At 49.5% G+C, this 16,941-nt stretch overlaps 1 protein-coding gene across 1 annotated transcript; it reads right to left on the bottom strand.

Annotated features, from left to right (window-relative positions):
- Window positions 1–9,519: 9,519 nt before the first annotated feature.
- On the bottom strand, window positions 9,520–10,036 carry LOC122706841 (60S acidic ribosomal protein P1). The gene has a single exon (XM_043922357.1). The coding sequence runs from the start codon at window positions 9,905–9,907 to the stop codon at window positions 9,563–9,565; it is 345 nt and encodes a 114-aa protein (XP_043778292.1). The 5' UTR covers window positions 9,908–10,036; the 3' UTR covers window positions 9,520–9,562.
- Between the last annotated feature and the right edge of the window lie 6,905 nt (window positions 10,037–16,941).

The following is a 16,941-nucleotide window of genomic DNA, read 5'->3' as shown; positions in this document are numbered from 1 at the left end:
AAAACTTAAAGTTTTGTAAACTGCTCTAAAACAATCTATCAAAGTCATAAAAAAAAGTTCCAAAAATGTTAATTTCATGAAGTATAGAAGAAAACTGGGCAACTACACAAAATATAATTTCATTTTCATGGAGATAAAATCCCTTTCTTTTTTTCCTCCCAAATCCCTAAGTCCAGTGGAGGAGATAAGACAGGACAGAAATAACCCAAGGTGGGGAGAGAACACCGTAAGAGCATTAGAGACCTGGGATTAGGAGGTTTCTGAGAGAGGTGGGCAGGAGGCAGGCAGCAGAAAGCTTGCAGGAAGGCCAGGCATTGGGGAATAGCTGCAGCGTGTTAGTGCTGAATTTGAGTTCTTGTCCAGAGTTTGGTGTTAGTGACTTCAACAGGCGGGAAACAGACCAATCAAAAAGGTCTAACTAGGAATAAATGAATGAAAGGTCTATGGATAGAGGCAGGCAGAGGTCAAGTCAATGTTGGAGGGAGGGCACAGCATGGTGGCGAGGGTGATGGGAGCTGTCCATGTCCCCACGCCTACCTGGGCAGAGGCGGGGCCATGGTGTTCCCTGAGCCTGGCAGACTCACAGTCAGAGCCCTCTGTGCAGGGAGGGAGGCCAAGGAGGGGGAGTAAATACTCTGACCTCTCTCCTCTCCCCCACCCCCTCACCAGTGCCTCCCACTGGTGGCCCAACCACCTGGAGCAGTGGGCCAGAGAACCAGCGATATGGTCCCTGGGATGGAGCAGGGCAGAGAAGGGTGTGTATGTGGTTGGGGGGGGGGGTGCCTCTGGAGGGACCTTAAGTGAGAATAACCCCATGTCATACAGGAATGGGAAATTAGGAATCAAAAGACGCAGGTTTACGTGTCAATTCCCTGTGATCTTGACTCAGATGCTCTGAACCAGTGGTTCTCAAATGGGGGTGATTCTGTGCCCCGGAGGACAGCTGACAATGTCTGTAGACATTTTGGGTTGTCACCACCGGGTGGGGAATGGCTGCTACTGACCTTTAGTCGTTAGAAGCCAGGGATGCTGCTAAACACCCTACAGTGGACAGGGCAGCCCCCACAACAAAGAATCCTTCTGCTCCAAATGTCAACACTACCAAGACAGGAGGTTCGGGGAGTTGATGATGGACAGGGAAGCCTGGCGTGTTGCAGTCCATGGGGTTGCAAAGAGTCGGACACGACTGAGCGACTGAACTGCCTGAACTAGACAGGGAAACCCTGGTCTAACCCCACATATAACAGATATGACACAATCTGCCCGGCTCCCTTCGTGGTTACTGTGAGCACAACAGAATATGATGGGCTGATACTGTGTCTACACACTCCATTTAAGAAGAAATTCTCCATCTGGACAGAACGTTACCGTTTGCTGAATGCACTTACACACAGACACACACGCACACATACACACGTTATTGCCATCTTTCTGCCCTTGATGTGGAGAAAGAGAAAACCTCAACTGTGATTTAAAGACCTGAGAATAAGACCTTGTCTAGTGAGCAAAATTCCTCCCAGACAATGACTTCATGCCGGGAGACTTGAAAAGACTGCCTTTCTGCATGAACCACTGTCCAAGTTTTAACTGAGAGGTAATGAGACTGGGTGTTCATTGGAAGGACTGATGCTGAAGCTGAAACTCCAGTACTTTGGCCACCTCATGCGAAGAGTTGACTCGTTGGAAAAGACCCTGATGCTGGGAGGGATTGGGGGCAGGAGGAGAAGGGGACGACAGAGGATGAGATGGCTGGATGGTGTCTCTGACTCGATGGGCATGAGTTTGAGTAAACTCCGGGAGTTGGTGATGGACAGGGAGGCCTGGCATGCTGCGATCCATGGGGTCGCAAAGAGCCGGACATGACTGAGCAACTGAACTGAACTGAAGTGAATGAGACTGGCTTCTGAAAAAATTTTTTTGGTTGTAAAATACACATAAAATTCATTATGTGAGCCATTTTGAAATCGCAGTTTAGTAAGTATACTCACATATTCACACCCAGATTTTTTTCATCTTGCAAAACAGAAACAACTTCCTGTTTTCTCTCCCCGGAACCCAGTCCCTGGTAAGCACCATTCTACTTTCTGTTTCGATGAAGTGGAATCACACACAGAGTTGACCTTTCATGACTGGCTTGTATTATGCATACTATCCTCAAGGTTCTTCCATTGTTGTAGTATGGGCCAGAACTGCCTTCCTTTATAAAGTTGAATAATAGCTCATTGTATGGATATACCACAGTTTTAAAATTTATTTATTCCTTGATGGACACTTGGGTTGCTTTCACCTCTTGGCTATTGTGAAAAAGGCTCTTATGAACATGGGTACGTAAATATTTCTTTGAGATCTTGCTTTCAGTTCTTTTGAATATATACCTGGACATGGACTTGCTGGATCATATGGTACTTGTATTTTTAATTTTTTGAGGAACTGCTATACTTTTTACCATAGAGGCTGTACCATTTTATATTCCCATCAACAGTGCACAACGGTTCCAATTTTCCCACATCTTCACCAACACTTGTTTTTTTCCTTTTCGTTAGTAGCCAACCTAACTTGTTTGTGTGAGGTGATATCTCATTGTGGTTTGATTTGAATTTTCCTGACAGTGAAGTTCAGCATCTTTCATATGCTTGTCTATTTGTGTATCAACCCTGAATGTTCACTGTAAGGGCTGATGCTGAAGCTGAAGCTCCAATACTTTGGCCACCTGATGCAAACAGCCGACTCATTGGAAAAAATCCTGATGCTGGGAAAGATTGAAGGTAGGAAGAGAAGGGGGTGACAGAGGATGAGATGGTTGGATAGCATCGCCGACTCAATGGACGTGAATTTGAACAAACTGGGAGACAGTGAAGAACAGAGAAGCCTGGTGTGCTGCAGTCTATGGGGTTGCAAAGAGTCAGACATGACTTGACAACTAAACAACAACAACATATCCTCTTTGGAAAAATATCTAGTCGTGGGCATTTTTCAATCAGGTTGTTTTCTTGTTGCTGAGTTATAGGAATTCCTCATATATTCTGGATATGAACCCCTTATCAGATGTATGATTTGAAAATATGTGTGAATGATTCTAAAACAAAAAAGAAATATTTTTGTACCTTGTGCAAGATCTTAGCACTCGCAGTGATGGAGCAGCCACATTATCCGGTTTTTAGAGTTTTTCTTCACTCTCAGATTGTGTTGTTGATAGGACTGTATTTGATAATCCTACTCTTTGCCACCTCATGAGCTGTAACAGAGAAATATCAATATAGAAATATCGATAACCTCAGACATGCAGATGACACCACCTTTATGGCAGAAAGTGAAGAAGAACTAAAGAGCCTCTTGATGAAAGTGAAAGAGAGTGAAAAAGCTGGCTTAAAACTCAACATTCAAAAAATGAAAGATCATGGCATCCAGCCCCATCACTTCATGGCAAATAGATGGGGAAACAATGGAAAGAGTGAGAGACTTTATTTTCTTGGGCTCCAAAATCACTGTAGATGGTGACTGCAGCCATGAAATTAAAAGACGCTTGCTCCTTGGAAGAAAAGCTATGACCAACCTAGACAGCATATTGAAAAGCAGAGACATTACTTTGCCAACAAAGGTCTGTCTAGTCAAGGCTATGTATGGATGTGAGAGTTGGACTATAAAGAAAGCTGAAAAAAAAAAAAAAGAAAGAAAGCTGAGCACTGAAGAATTGATGCTTTTGAACTGTGGTGTTGGAGAAGACTCTTGAGAGTCTCTTCGACTGCAAGGAGACCCAACCAGTCAATCCTAAAGGAAATCAGTCCAGAATATTCATTGGAAGGACTGCTGCTGAAGCGGAAACTCCAATACTTTGGCCACCTGATGTGAAGAGCTGACTCTTTGGAAAAGACCCTGATGCTGGGAAAGATTGAAGGTGGAAAGAGAAGGAGATGACAGAGGATGAGATGACTGGATGGCATCACCGACATGATGGACATGAGTTTGAGTAGGCTCCAGGAGTTGGTGATGGACAGGGAGGCCTGGCGTGCTACAGTTCATGGGGTCGCAAAGAGCTGGACACGACTGAGCAACTGAACTGAATTGTAGCCCGCCAGGCTCCTCTGTCCATGGAATTTCCCAGGCAAGGATACTGGAGTGGGTTGCCATTTCCTCCTCCAGGGGATCTTCCCGATCCAGGGATCAAACCTGTGTCTCCTGCATTGGCAGGAGGACTGTTCATCACTAAGCTACCAGGGAAGCCCCACTCCTAGATGGCAGTGGGCAAAAACACTGTGCTCATTCTCCGTTTTGAGGCCACATAGGAGAGACTGTTTATGTTAATCACTGATGACTCCAGATTACACAAAAGGGCCAAGAGGAGGCTGATAATGTCAGACTCTTCCAAATCACTTACTCTAACCCTGACTATTCATTGGAAGGACTGACGCTGAAGCTGAAGCTCCAGTTCTTTGGCCACCTGATGTCAAAAGCCGACTCATTGGGAAAGACCCTGATGCTGGGAAAGACTGACAGCAAAAGGAGAAGAAGGTGGCAGAGGATGAGGTGGTTGGATGGCATCACTGAGCCAACGGACATGAGTTTGAGCAAGCTCTGGGAGATGGTGGAGGACAGGGAAGCCTGACCTGCTGCAGTCCACGGAGTGACAAAGAATCAGACACGACTGAGCAACTGGACGACATCAACAGCCTCCTGTTAGATGGCGCCGACTAATTTAGGAAAACCATGGGAGCAAACGTGCTATTCCATCCTAAAAGAAAGTCAGAGGGAAAGTTGAATTCAGAAGAGAGAATTTCTGTATGCTGCAACTGGCCACTCCCTTCCATCCTCTGCTGTTGTTGACACTATTGCACCACGTGGTGGGCAGAGGGGCCTCTCTCAATTCTCAAGGAGTTGTGTCCCAATCACGCTCACAACACTGCTCAGGATTCCTTGGTTTCAACTAACAGGAACCCTCCACACTACCTCGAGTGAAACATGGAGAGTTACCGGCAGGGCCCTGGGGACACAAACACGGAATGAGGGTGGGCCTGGGTCCCCGCAGCAGGAGGCCTGGGCCTGGGAGCTGTGTTTGACAGCCAGCCCCCAGTCCCCCGAGGTCCATGGAATTAGGGAGGGAGGGTTCACCAGAGGAGAAGATGCAGGACAAACGGGAGAACAGCAGATGCCCAGCAGTGCCATTTTCTAGGCCTCTTGAACCTGAGTTTCTTCTCCCGTCATGAGGGCACCAGCGGAGCGTCTGCGTTGCTGACCCATGAGTGCCAGGCGCTTCATGGGGCTGCCTTGTCCTCAGACACGCTTGTGCCACGTCATCCTGCAGCCACAGGGAATTAGCCCAGCCGGAGGGACCGCAGATAAGAGGGCCAGTCCTTGGTCTGGGAAGCAGTTTGGAGTGTGTCCTGCTGTCAGGAGGCTTGCTGGGCCATCTGAACTAAGAAATGCAGGGAGAACGGGGCAGAAAGTCAAAGGGGCTGAAGAGTCGGGAAGGAGGGGGAGCTCGGGAGGCCATGTTGGTCGAGTTCAAGTCAAACTTATGAGGGACGGAAGGAGGAGGAGAGACGCAGGGATGAGGAGCCAAGGAAGTCATCTGCTAGAGCGGCTGGAAAACCCTAGACAGGCTGGAAGCAGTCAGAGGTGCAGAGGTCAGAGCCGGCTCAGAGATACAAGTGGCCTCCAGCCGGGTTCCCAGAGGCCGGGCCCCGTGGAAGCCTGTGTCCTCGGCTTTGCGTTTGAGTCTGTCCTTGGAATAGCTTACGTTGGACTCTTTCTAAGGCTAGTCTTCCAGCTGAGTTTCTCTGCTGGCAGCCAAAAGGCCTAATGGTAGTGCTATGACAATTTGGGGGCTTCCCTGGTGTCTCAGATAGTAAAGAATCCACTTGTAATGCAGGAGACATGGGTTTGATTCTTGGGTCAGGAGGATCCCCTGGAGAAGGGAAAGGCTACCCACTCCAGTGTTCTTGCCTGGAGAATTCCATGGGCCGAGGAGCCTGGTGGGCTACAGTCTATGAGGCCACAAAGAGCTGGACATGACTGAGCAACTAACACACACACATGACAATATTTGTATCCCTCTCAAATTCATGTTAAGGCTCTAGTTCCCAACATTATGATGTCTGGAAGTGGGGTCATCGAAAGGTAATTAGTTCCTGAGAGTGGAGCCTTGATAATGGGATTTGTGCCCTCATAAGATGCAAGAAATCTTGCTTCTTCTCTCTGTCTCTGTCTCTTCCGGTTTCTGCCATGTGAGGACCAACAAACCAGGAAGTAGGCTCTCACCAGACACCAGATCTGCTGGGGCCTTGATCTTATACTTCCTAGTTTCCAGAACTGTGAGATGTAAGTGTTTGTGGCTTAAGCCACCCAACCGATGGTGTTCTGTTACTGCGGCCCAAACTTCTACAGTGATAATGATACAGGTAGATGGCATGAATGGCCCTCCTCCCTGTCTCCACACCCTTTACCACGCAGTTTTGCCGGACCCTCCCACTGTCTGTGGAGCACACGCCCCTGCCTTGTGACTTTGGGATCCACCATGGATTTGCACTGGCCAGTAGGATGAGGCAAAAGTGAAGGTGTTCCTGTCCCAAGCCTCACCTTCAGCAGGTCTGAGTGCTCCCCTTGGTCTCTGGGCTTCTGCCATCACCATCGGAAGAATGCGCCCAGGCTAGCTTCTGGTTTGGAAGAGGTGCGTGGTCTTTGGAGTAGGACTATCCCTGCCAACTCCACCTGCATTAGCCACCCTGGGCAGACACAGATGTGGGGCTGATCTCCACCAAGCCCAGTCTGGGTGAACTGACTGTCCTGTAACCCTCAGGTCACCCACGGATCTGTGAGATGAAAAGTTGTCTACTTAAGTCTCTGAGGTTTGGGGTGTTTTTGTTATACAGCACATTAGGCAATAGCTGTAAGATCTAACTAGACTATCAAAGTAAAGATTCAATAACCTCCCAAGTTCACCTTTTCTCCTATCATTTGTTCACCACTTATTGCACTCTTCCTGTGTTTCTGGAGCTGGGATGATAACAGTGAAGAGGACGAACAAGCCGCTTCTCTTAGAGAAACTACATCCTGATGGGGAAGATACACAGTGAATATGTAGGCAAACAGATGAATGAGGTCATCTTGGACATTGAGAGACTATAAAAAAAATAAAAACAAAAACAAAGCCAAGTGAGTAATGCTTTAGCCCATGCCATCCAAAACAGTAGCCACTAGCCACATGGACACTGACATTTAAATTAATTAAAATGAAATAAAATTTAGAATTGAACTCTTTAGCCACACTAGCCATTTCAAGTGTGCAGTAGACACGTGTCTCCAGTGGCAACCACACTGGACAGAACAGACACAGAACATTCCCATTATTCCAGAAATGTCCATAGACAGTGCTAGCTAGGTTAGACTCAATCAGGTGCCTGGTCAGGCGACAGTGGTGGCTATTTTAGCTACAATGATCAGGAAAGCCTTCTCTGAGAAGGTAAAATTTGAACTTATACCTGATTTAAAAAAAAGTCAGCCGTCTAAGATATTGGCAAGAGCTTTATAACCCAAGGACCAGTTGGTGTAAAGGCCCTGGGGCATTAATGTTATTGTCCGACTCTTTGTGACCCCACGGACTATAGCACACCAGACTCCTCTGTCCTCCACTATCTCCCAGAGTTCACTCAAATTCACGTCCATTGAGTTGGTGATGCTGTCTAACCATCCCATCCTCTGCTGACTGCTTCTTCTTTTGCCTTCAGTCTTTCCCAGCATCAGGGTTTCCCCCATGGCTAAGGGGTTGAAGAATCTGCCTGCAATGCAGGAGACGCGGGAGGCGCCAGTTCTATCCCTAGGTCGGGAAGATCCCCTGGAGGGGGGAAATGGCAATCCACTCTGGTATTCTCGCCTTGAAAAAAATCCCATGGACAGAGGAGCCTGGCAGGCTGCAGTCCATGGGGTCGCAAAGCAGCGAACACAACCAAGCGATTAAGCATGAAACACACTGAGGCATAAAGACATTGGCAATGCAGTCTGACTCAGACCATTGTTTCAGTTGATGGATGAGGGTGGATGTAGGCGAGGGTGGGGATGGGGGTGGGCAGAGAAAGCCAGAATGCTAGTTGGCAGCCTTCACAGGGGTCCTGGCTGGACATAGGGTTGACTTAGGTTGTTTTCTCCATTGTAAGCTGCAGCTGGTGATGACCTGGGTAATTTCATGTTCTCATTATTTGGGGCTATCCTGCTACTGAGACGACACTGGCCAGCACGATAATCCTGTATTTCATAGATTGCTGCTTGACTCAGCTTTGACAAGGTAGGGACGGCCTGGTTACAGGGTTCTCCCTTTTCTCCATTTTTTCAAAATCTAACTCACTCCAAAGGTAAAATATCTGTTGCACAGATTTCAGCAGGCACCAGTAAATAGGAGAAAAATGAAAACCAATTATAATCTCATATTTGTGTGTAATCTTTTTTTTTAAGGTTTATATACATATGTATATGTATTTTAAATTTATTTATATTTGTCTGCGCTGGGTCTTGGTTGATTTGCTTGGGCTTTCTCTAGTTGTGTCTAGTTGCGGCATGCAGGCTTCTCTTTGTGGTGACTTCTCTTGTTTTGGAGCACGGGCTCTAGGTCCGAGGGTTTCGGTAGTTGTGGCTCCTGGGTGTGGTTGTGCCACGGCATGTGGGAATCCTCCTGGGCCAGGGATTGAACCCGGGTCCCCTGCCTTGGCAGGCAGACGCCTATCCACTGTACCACAAGGGAAGTCCTATGAGTATATACATATATTTTTAATGCATTCATTATTTTATTTTATATTATTTTTTGGCTGCACTGTGCAGCTTGCAGGATCTCAGTCCTGACCAGGGATTGAACCTGAGCCAAAGTGATGAAAGCCTGGAATCCTAACCACTAGGCTACCAGGGAACTCCCTGACACCTTCAGCTTTAGGACTGAACTTCATGGGTGCAGCACTTGTGCCTCCTTTATAGATGGCTGCGAGAATGTGTGTGTTAAAAAGCAGAGACGTCACTTTGCTGACAAAGGTCCATCTAGTCAAAGCTATGGTTTTTCCAGGAGTCATATAGGGATGTGAGAGTTGGACCTTTATAGAAGGCTGAGCACCAAAGAATCGATGCTTTTGAATTGTGGTGTTGGATAGGACCCTCGAGACTTCCTTGGACTGCAAGGAGATCAAACCAGTCAATCCTAAAGGAAACCAACCCTGAATATTCATCAGAAGGACTGATGCTGAAGTCCAATAATTTGGCCACCTAATGTGAAGAGCCAACTCATTGGAAAAGACCCTGTTGCTGGGAAAGATTGAAGGCAGAAAGAGAAGGGGGCAACAGAGGATGAGATGATTGGATGGCATCAATCGACATGAGTTTGAACAACCTCTGGGAGATAGTAAAGGACAGGGAAGCCTGGCGTGCTGCAGTCCATGGGGTTGTAAAAAGTCAACATGACTAAGCCACTGAACAACAACAACAGTGAGAATGAAAGAGAAAATAGTGCCTCTTTATGCATCTTTCTTTTTTTTTTTTTTTTTTTTGTTTTAACAGCTCAGCTTTTTATTGAATGTGTTACTAAAGAGGTTTAGTCAAAAAGACCAAAGCCCATGTCATCATCAGACTCTTCAGATTCTTCTTTCTTTGCTTCTACTTTCTTCTCCTCAGCTGGGGCAGCAGCGGTGGCTGGGGCAGGACCTCCTGCTGGTGCAGCACCAGCTGCCGGGGCAGGTCCACCAGCCCCCACGTTGCAGATGAGGCTCCCGATGTTGACATTGGCCAAAGCCTTTGCAAACAAACCTGGCCAGAAAGGCTCAACATTTACACCGGCTGCTTTAATGAGGGCATTGATCTTATCCTCCGTGACCGTCACTTCATCGTCGTGCAGAATGAGGGCAGAGTAGATGCAAGCGAGCTCCGAGACGGAGGCCATGGTGCAGGCGAGTGCTAGGTGGGGGCTGCCGGGCGCGGTGCTAGTCGCCGGATGAAGTGAGGGCCTCACCCCAAAACGGCCTTAGCTTCCTCGGAAGAACCGAGCACCTTAGCGGCGGCGGAGGAAAGAGCTCTTTATGCATCTTTCTCCCTCATCAATCTATAATCTCCTTGGTTGTTGTTATTGTTGAGACACTCAGTCATGTCCTACTCTTTGCAACACCGTGGACTGTAGCCTGTCAGGCTCCTCTGTCCATGGGATTTCCCAGGCAAGAATACTGCAGTGGGGTGCCCTTTCCTTCTCGAATAATCTCCTTTGGAACAGGAATCATGACATATTCACCTTGATGCCTCTTCCCTCCTTCTACCCCCAAAGGAGCACAGTGCTTGGTATACAGTAATCACTCAATAAAGATCATGGAACTGGACTGTCAGGCAAGGTTGCACACTCCTTTTGCAAAGGACCCTTCGTGCATTCTCACGGGAACTGGCATGTTTTAGGCACTCAGTAAATGCATTTGGATGGAACTTGAACACATGTCCTCATTTATTTCTTACAGGCCAGGAGGCTGTGGCCAGCTGCTATAATTCATGCTGGTTTCTTTGGACCCTGGAGGAGCAAAGAAAAGTGGCATGAAGGCAAAAGGGGGCCATGTGCCCAGCAGATTCCCCCTCAGACACTTGGCATCTATAATTTCTCACTGTTTGCAGGGAAAAGACGGCAATCTAATTTACACACCCGGCATTCTCCTTGTGGTGCAGAAAACGCTTCTGCCCAGCGTCACTCAGCCCAGTGTCCCTCAACGTCCACATGCCGCAGAGGCTGTTTTCACCCCAAATATGTTGCTTGCTTTTCCGCCTTCCTCCCTTTTCCCCTCCTTCCCTCCCTCTTTGTTTCTTTCCTTCCTTCCACCAGTTTTAGATGAACTACAGGGTTATTAGAATTAAAATTTTGTGCAATGCATCACATGAGATGCCTTTTACCTGCAGTCGGCTCTGCCCAGAAACTGTACCATCCTCTCAAAACCCTCTCCAAAGCCGTGATCTGCACCTGGGCAGGGTGGGACGAGGCCACGAAAGTCAAGCAGATGTTGCCACTTCGGGGCCAGATCCCGTAGCCCACAGAACAAGACAGGCTTGTCATGGAGAGAAATAGATGAGGCCGTTTTGAACCTAAACTAGGATTAGTTGCTCTGTATGTTGCTGAAGACTATAAAATAGTCAGCACGCCCGCGCACAGACTTGTACCTTAAATAATTTGCAGCTATTACATATCCAGAGCTGAGTCCACGCGATAGGCATTGATAAAGTTCCTACTGTGTGCCTAATGGTTAACGAGGAGCCGTGAGGACTGTAAGAGTCTGACACCGATTCCACTAAAAACGGAGCTGCGAGGCCTTTCCTGGTGGTCCGGTGGTAAAGAATCCCGCTGCTAACGCAGAGGGCATGGGTTCGATTCCTGGTCCGGGAAGATCTTAGTGGGATCTTAGTTTCCTGACCAGGGACTGAACCCGGGCCCCCCAGCCATGAAAGCTCCAAGTCCTAACCACTGGGCCTCCAGATGCCGCGGGACAGCTAAGCCTGTGTGCCACAACTACTGAGCCCGTGCACCTGGAGACCCGGCTCCACACCTTGAGAAGCCTGTGCTCGGCAGCTGGAGAGGGGCCCCCTCTCGCCGCATCTAGAGAAAATCCACACAGCAATGAAGACCCAGGGTGGCCATAATTCATTAATGAATGCATTTTTTAAAAAGGACTTCGAGAATAAGACTCCTGTGAGGAAGCAAAGGAAGACTTGATGGGAGTTGGCCATGCAGACCCCTGGCACTCAGGCACGGCCCCCGGCATACCGTAGGCGCTCAATGATGGCTCATGGTGAGAATCAGTCCGCAACACCTTCCCTTTACAGAGCACCTCTGTTGTATTATCTCATTTTGGGATGTTGCCCAGGCAGGGGTGTTAGTGTCGCAGGACCACACCCCAGGAGGCTGAAACTACAGATGGTCATTGCCTCCCAGGTCTGGAGGCTGCAGTCTGCGCTGAAGATGCCGGTGGGGTGGCTTCCTCTGTGGTTCACGAGGGAAGCCAGGCTTCTCTGCTTGGCTTCTAGACGGCTGTCTTCTCCCTGTGTCTTCATGTTGTGTTCCCCCTGTGTGTGGGTCCCAGTTTCTCTTTTTGAGGAGCACACCAGTCGTATGGAATTAGGGGCCTCCCCTGATGACATCACTGCAACTTGATGACCTCGGCAAAGACCTCATCTCCAAATAGGTCATGCTCTCAGGTGCTGGGAGTTTGGATCCCAGCGTGGTTTTTTGGGGGAGGTAAACAATTCAAACCAAAACAGCAGGAGCCAGTGGGGGCAGGGGACGCAGAGAGAGGTCATGTGGCTGGGAGAAGCCCACACCAGAGCCTTGTGCTTCAGACTCCGAGTTTTCCCGTGTCTCTGAGGCCCCACCAGGAACACCAGGTGGAGGGACTGTCAGAGCCGTTGGGACCAGAGCCGAGAGAAACTGGGGCCCAGAGGGAGTGTGACCCTGGAGGAGGGGGGCCTTGCAGTGCAGTCCATGTGGAGCTCCCCAGGTTGCCTGGGGGAAACCTCACGCTGAAATCGAGGTTGCTGGGGTGGCGTCTCTCAAGTATGATATCCTCAAGGTCAGGTTCTAAACCGTGTGACCAGGGGGGTTGGTGGGGAGGAGTAGCGCTGTTACAATAAGGGGAGAAAAGGTGGAGAGGGGCTGCCTAGGAGGCCACAGGAGGATGTGGGGGCAGTTGATGAGAAAATGAGTCAGTCCCTGAATCCCAAGAGCTGTAGATCTTGGAGGAGTTCAAAGTCACAGACCCGGGCTATGAGAGGGGTTTTCTGCAGGTGATAAGTGTGGGGGGCGGGGGGTGGGGTGGGTGCAGAAAGGACTTCTCCTGTGTGATGAGAGCACTGGGGGGCCTGAACCATAAGCCACCTTGCAGGAAGGGCAGCCTGAGCTCAGAGAGCCCGGGGCCCCCAGAGAAGCATCCAGGCCTCTTGGGAGAGGTCTCCTGCTCACGGCTGCCCAGACAGAGCCTTTCTTGTTCACACTTGCTGCAGCCCGAGCAGAATGGCCTTGGGGCCGCAGAGCACCTGTCAGCCCTCCTTTTTTTTTTTTGGGCCTCCCGATGCGGGTTGTGGGATCTTAGTTTCCTGACCAGGGACTGAACCTGGGCCCCCCAGCCGTGAAAGCTCCAAGTCCTAACCATTGGGCCTCCAGGGAAGTCCCCACATCTCTGCTCATTTGACTCTGAAACAAGCAAAGGTCCAAGGCTGCTGCAGCTGAATCCCAACTGCCATCTGTTTCTTCTGCTTCCAGAGCATGGTGTCCCCACTAGCATAACCTAGTGATGGGGGGAGGCCTTCTCCTGTGGAACTGGTCCACGAGCCTCAGGAGCAGCAACAGTGCTGGGGGCCGGGGCTGCGGGTGTGTGTGTGTGTGTGTGTGTGTGTGTGAATCTGCCCTGAAATATGGAAAACTGCTCTCCCTGAGTAAAGTGGGAAGAAGACAATTTTGAACTGTACAAACTCAGAATTACAGATTATTATCATTCAGAGAAATGCATGCTCATAGTTATAAGTTTGTTATACAGACAGCCGTGGCAACCAGACTCACAAAGAATCATCTAGAAGGCCTCCCTGGAGACCGAACTGAAGGAAAAAGTAATGATTTACTGTTTGTATCTAGAAGGTGGGCTTCCCGGGTGGTACTAGTGGCAAAGAAACTACAGGAGATGTAAGAGACATGGGTTCAATCCCTGGGTCGGGAAGATCCCCTGGAGGAGGGCCCGGCAACCCACTCCAGTACTCTTGCCTGGAGAATCCCATGGACAGAGGAGCCGGGCGGGCTACAGTCCATGGGGTTGCAAAGAGTCGGACACGACTGAAGTGACTTAACAGCCATGCATGCACCTGGAAGTCATGTGAGGCCAATTGCATGTTCCACCGTGGTCCCAGGTTTCCCTTTTTCACAACGTGACAATCACATTCCACCCCTCCATTGCCTTGAAACTGAGGGCGGGTAATGTGGGATGGCCACCAAAGCTGGGTCACACAAGGCTTTCCCTCAGGACCGTGCGCTTAGAACCCAGCTGCCATGCTCGAAGCAAGGCAAGTGCACACGTGGAGGCCATGTGTGGGTGTCCTGGCAGCACCCTCCGCTGAGGTGCCAGCCCACGACAGCGCCAAGCTCGCTCTAGGGCAAGCTGCCTACTGCCACACACCAGCAGGAGCACCAGCTGAGCCCAGTCAACCCCCAGAACCCGGGGCGGTGATGACACTGTACTTATTGAAAATGCTAATTGTCGTGTTAAGCCACTAAGTTTCGGGGCTGGTTCATTAGGCAGCAATAAGGAACTGGAATAGATGGAAACGGTGCTTAAAGGAGGCAGCCAACCAAGTGAACATGATTGATTTCACCCCATTGTTTACACATGACGTGCTTGGATATGCACACATAATATTGCCTATTAGATGCATAGTTACCTCTGCCCACTTAATGATCAGCGAAGCACCCTGAGATGGGCCGGTGTGGGGTGCAGCAGGCACATAGAATATCAGCGGAGCCCGAGGCCCCAAAGACAATGCAGCATTCACTCGTTAAGCAGATATTATTAGGCGTGTTTACCTAGGGGGAACAATCTGTGAAATAATAAATCTGCTGATTTCTATTCTTCTCCCTTTGCAGTCTGAGTTTTTATTATTTTCATCCTAGCACCAATCGGAAAACCACAATGTCTAAATATTGAGATGCTGTGCTTCCAAAAGCTGCCAAGATGTACTTGCAACATGAGTTTCTCTCCGGGGCCCTAAGTTTTAGAGAGCAATCTGAATGAGTCAGATCCTTGTGGTCAGGGGTGATGCAAGGCGCTCTGGTAGCGACACCGCACAGCCAGGCTCAGCTGCCTTCTGGGTGCAGGCCCTTGCTCACAACCTCATTAAATCCTTAGAACAATCCTGCAAGATGGTAATGACTATTCCCACGCCATAGACCTGGGTACCTCTCAGGGGTGCGTCCAGTTATGAGTCCTAAAGCTTTCAAGCTAAGGTGGATCCTGGAAGGGAAAGAATACACTTTAGAATACAAGGTGAGGTCCCAGGCCCTGGGCTGGCCCATGTGAACCAGGGGTCCCAAAGGTAAACTGTTTAGCTTCCTTTGAGCCTGTAAATTATGATGCTGGAATCTGAAGCCCTGGGTGTCCATGCAAAGTCCAAGGTATTTCTGTGATGCGCCAGTCTTCCTGTGTCATGAGCAACAGCAGGCCATGTCCAAGCTCGGGACGCGGCACTTTCCAAGGAGTCGGGTCTGTGGGAGACAGCAGTGTGAGCTGGACTCTGCTCCCAGTTTCTCTGCTGCACGGTGGCCAGCGGCTGCCAGAACAGCAGGGTATCCAGGCACCTGCCTCATGGTGGGGGTCCTTCAGCCATGGTCGCTGCCATCTGGGGTCACTCCATGCTGCCTGCCGGTGCTAAGTCACTCCCATCGTGTCCGACTCTTTGAGACCCCATGGACTGTAGCCTGCCAGGCTCCTCTGTACACGGGATTCTCCAAGCAAGAACACTGGAGTGGGTTGCCATTTTCATCTCCAGGGGATCTTCCTGGCCCAGGGATTAAACCCGCGTCTCCTGCACTGAGGTGGATTCTTTACCGCTGAGCCACTGGGGAAGTCCCCAACCATCCTGCTCTCCTGCTGATTCTCCTGGGTGGCTGTCTTTTGCTCTCACAGGTGGGCACAGGGCATTCCTTCCAGCCTGTCGTTTCCTCCTCCCACCACTTGAAAGCACGTGAGAAAGGCAAGGAAAGCCTCACGGCTCTGCTATCGACAGGAGGCCTTCTCTTCCTTCTGAAAGTAGCAACCGGCTCCATCTGGTCTGGCTGAGGCTGGCTGGTACCCGCTGGGCACCAAGGGTTCCCGGAAACCCATCTTCCTCCCACGCTTTCCCCGGTGTCCACACCCCGGCCAGTGATTCCTGCCTGAGATGCCTCCAGGAAAGCAATTCTTCCTTTTATTGTTGAACATTGCCCTCCTCTGGCTCCTCCTTTGAGCCACCCCTGGGGGAGAGTTTATTTCCACACTGCAGGCTGGGAACAACACTGCAGACCCATGCAAGGGGCTGGCAAACATTTGTGGGTGTTAGAATCTTTTTGGGGGGGAATTGTTAAAACAAGGGACTTCCCCAGTGACTCAGCGGTAAAGAATCTGGGTGCAATGCAGGAGACCCAGGAGACGCGGATTCGATCCCTGCGTTGGGAAGATCCCCTGGAGGAGGGCATGGCAACCCACCCCAGTGTTCTTGCCTGGAGAATCCCATGGGCAGAGAAGCCTGGCGGGCTACAGTCCAGGGTGGCAAAGAGTCGGACACGGCTGAGTGACTGAGCGCACAATGGACTGACATTAACTGCACATAATTAAGGTGAACAATTCGGGAAGTTCTGACGGAGACACCCACCCGTGAGATCTTTGCCATCATCCAGATAAGGCAGATCGGGCACCCCCAGAGTTTCCAGTGTCTGCTTGGAGCCCTCCTTCCTGCTTCCCCAAAGCCCCCTCCCCTCCCAGGCAACAACTGGGCTGCTTCCTGTGACTATATGTTATACACATGTCCTAGATTTGTATACAAACGAAATCATGCAGGGTGTGCACATTTTACATCTGCTTTCTGTCACTCAGCATCATGATTCTGAGATTCATCCAATTTGCTGCATTTATCAATAACAGTGTTTTCTGGGCTCAGCCCCACCATCCTGCTTGGATGTCATTGGTTCCATTTGCTACTGGAATTTTGTTTGAATTTTGTGTCCGTATGCATGAGGAAAAATGGTCTGTCCTTTTCTTCTTTCTCCCCGGCTTTGCTTTCTTCTTTTCTTCCTTTAAAAAACAAATCATGGTTTTCGTATGAAGGTAATACTGGTCTCATATGAGTTGGGAAATACTCTTTTTCAGTTTTCTGAAAGCGTTTCGGTAGAATGAGTACTCTTTCTTTCTTAAATGTTTAGTAGAATTCGCCAGTGAA

This window comes from Cervus elaphus, chromosome 13, assembly GCF_910594005.1.
Source record: "Cervus elaphus chromosome 13, mCerEla1.1, whole genome shotgun sequence".
Classification (NCBI taxonomy): Eukaryota; Metazoa; Chordata; class Mammalia; order Artiodactyla; family Cervidae; genus Cervus; species Cervus elaphus.
Note: the sequence above shows the minus strand (reverse complement) of the source record. Positions and strands in the feature narration are given on the sequence as shown.

Coding starts and splice junctions, on each gene's coding strand:
- LOC122706841 (XM_043922357.1), bottom strand. CDS start 9,907: ATGGCCTCCGTCTCGGAGCTCGCTTGCATCTACTCTGCCCTCATTCTG.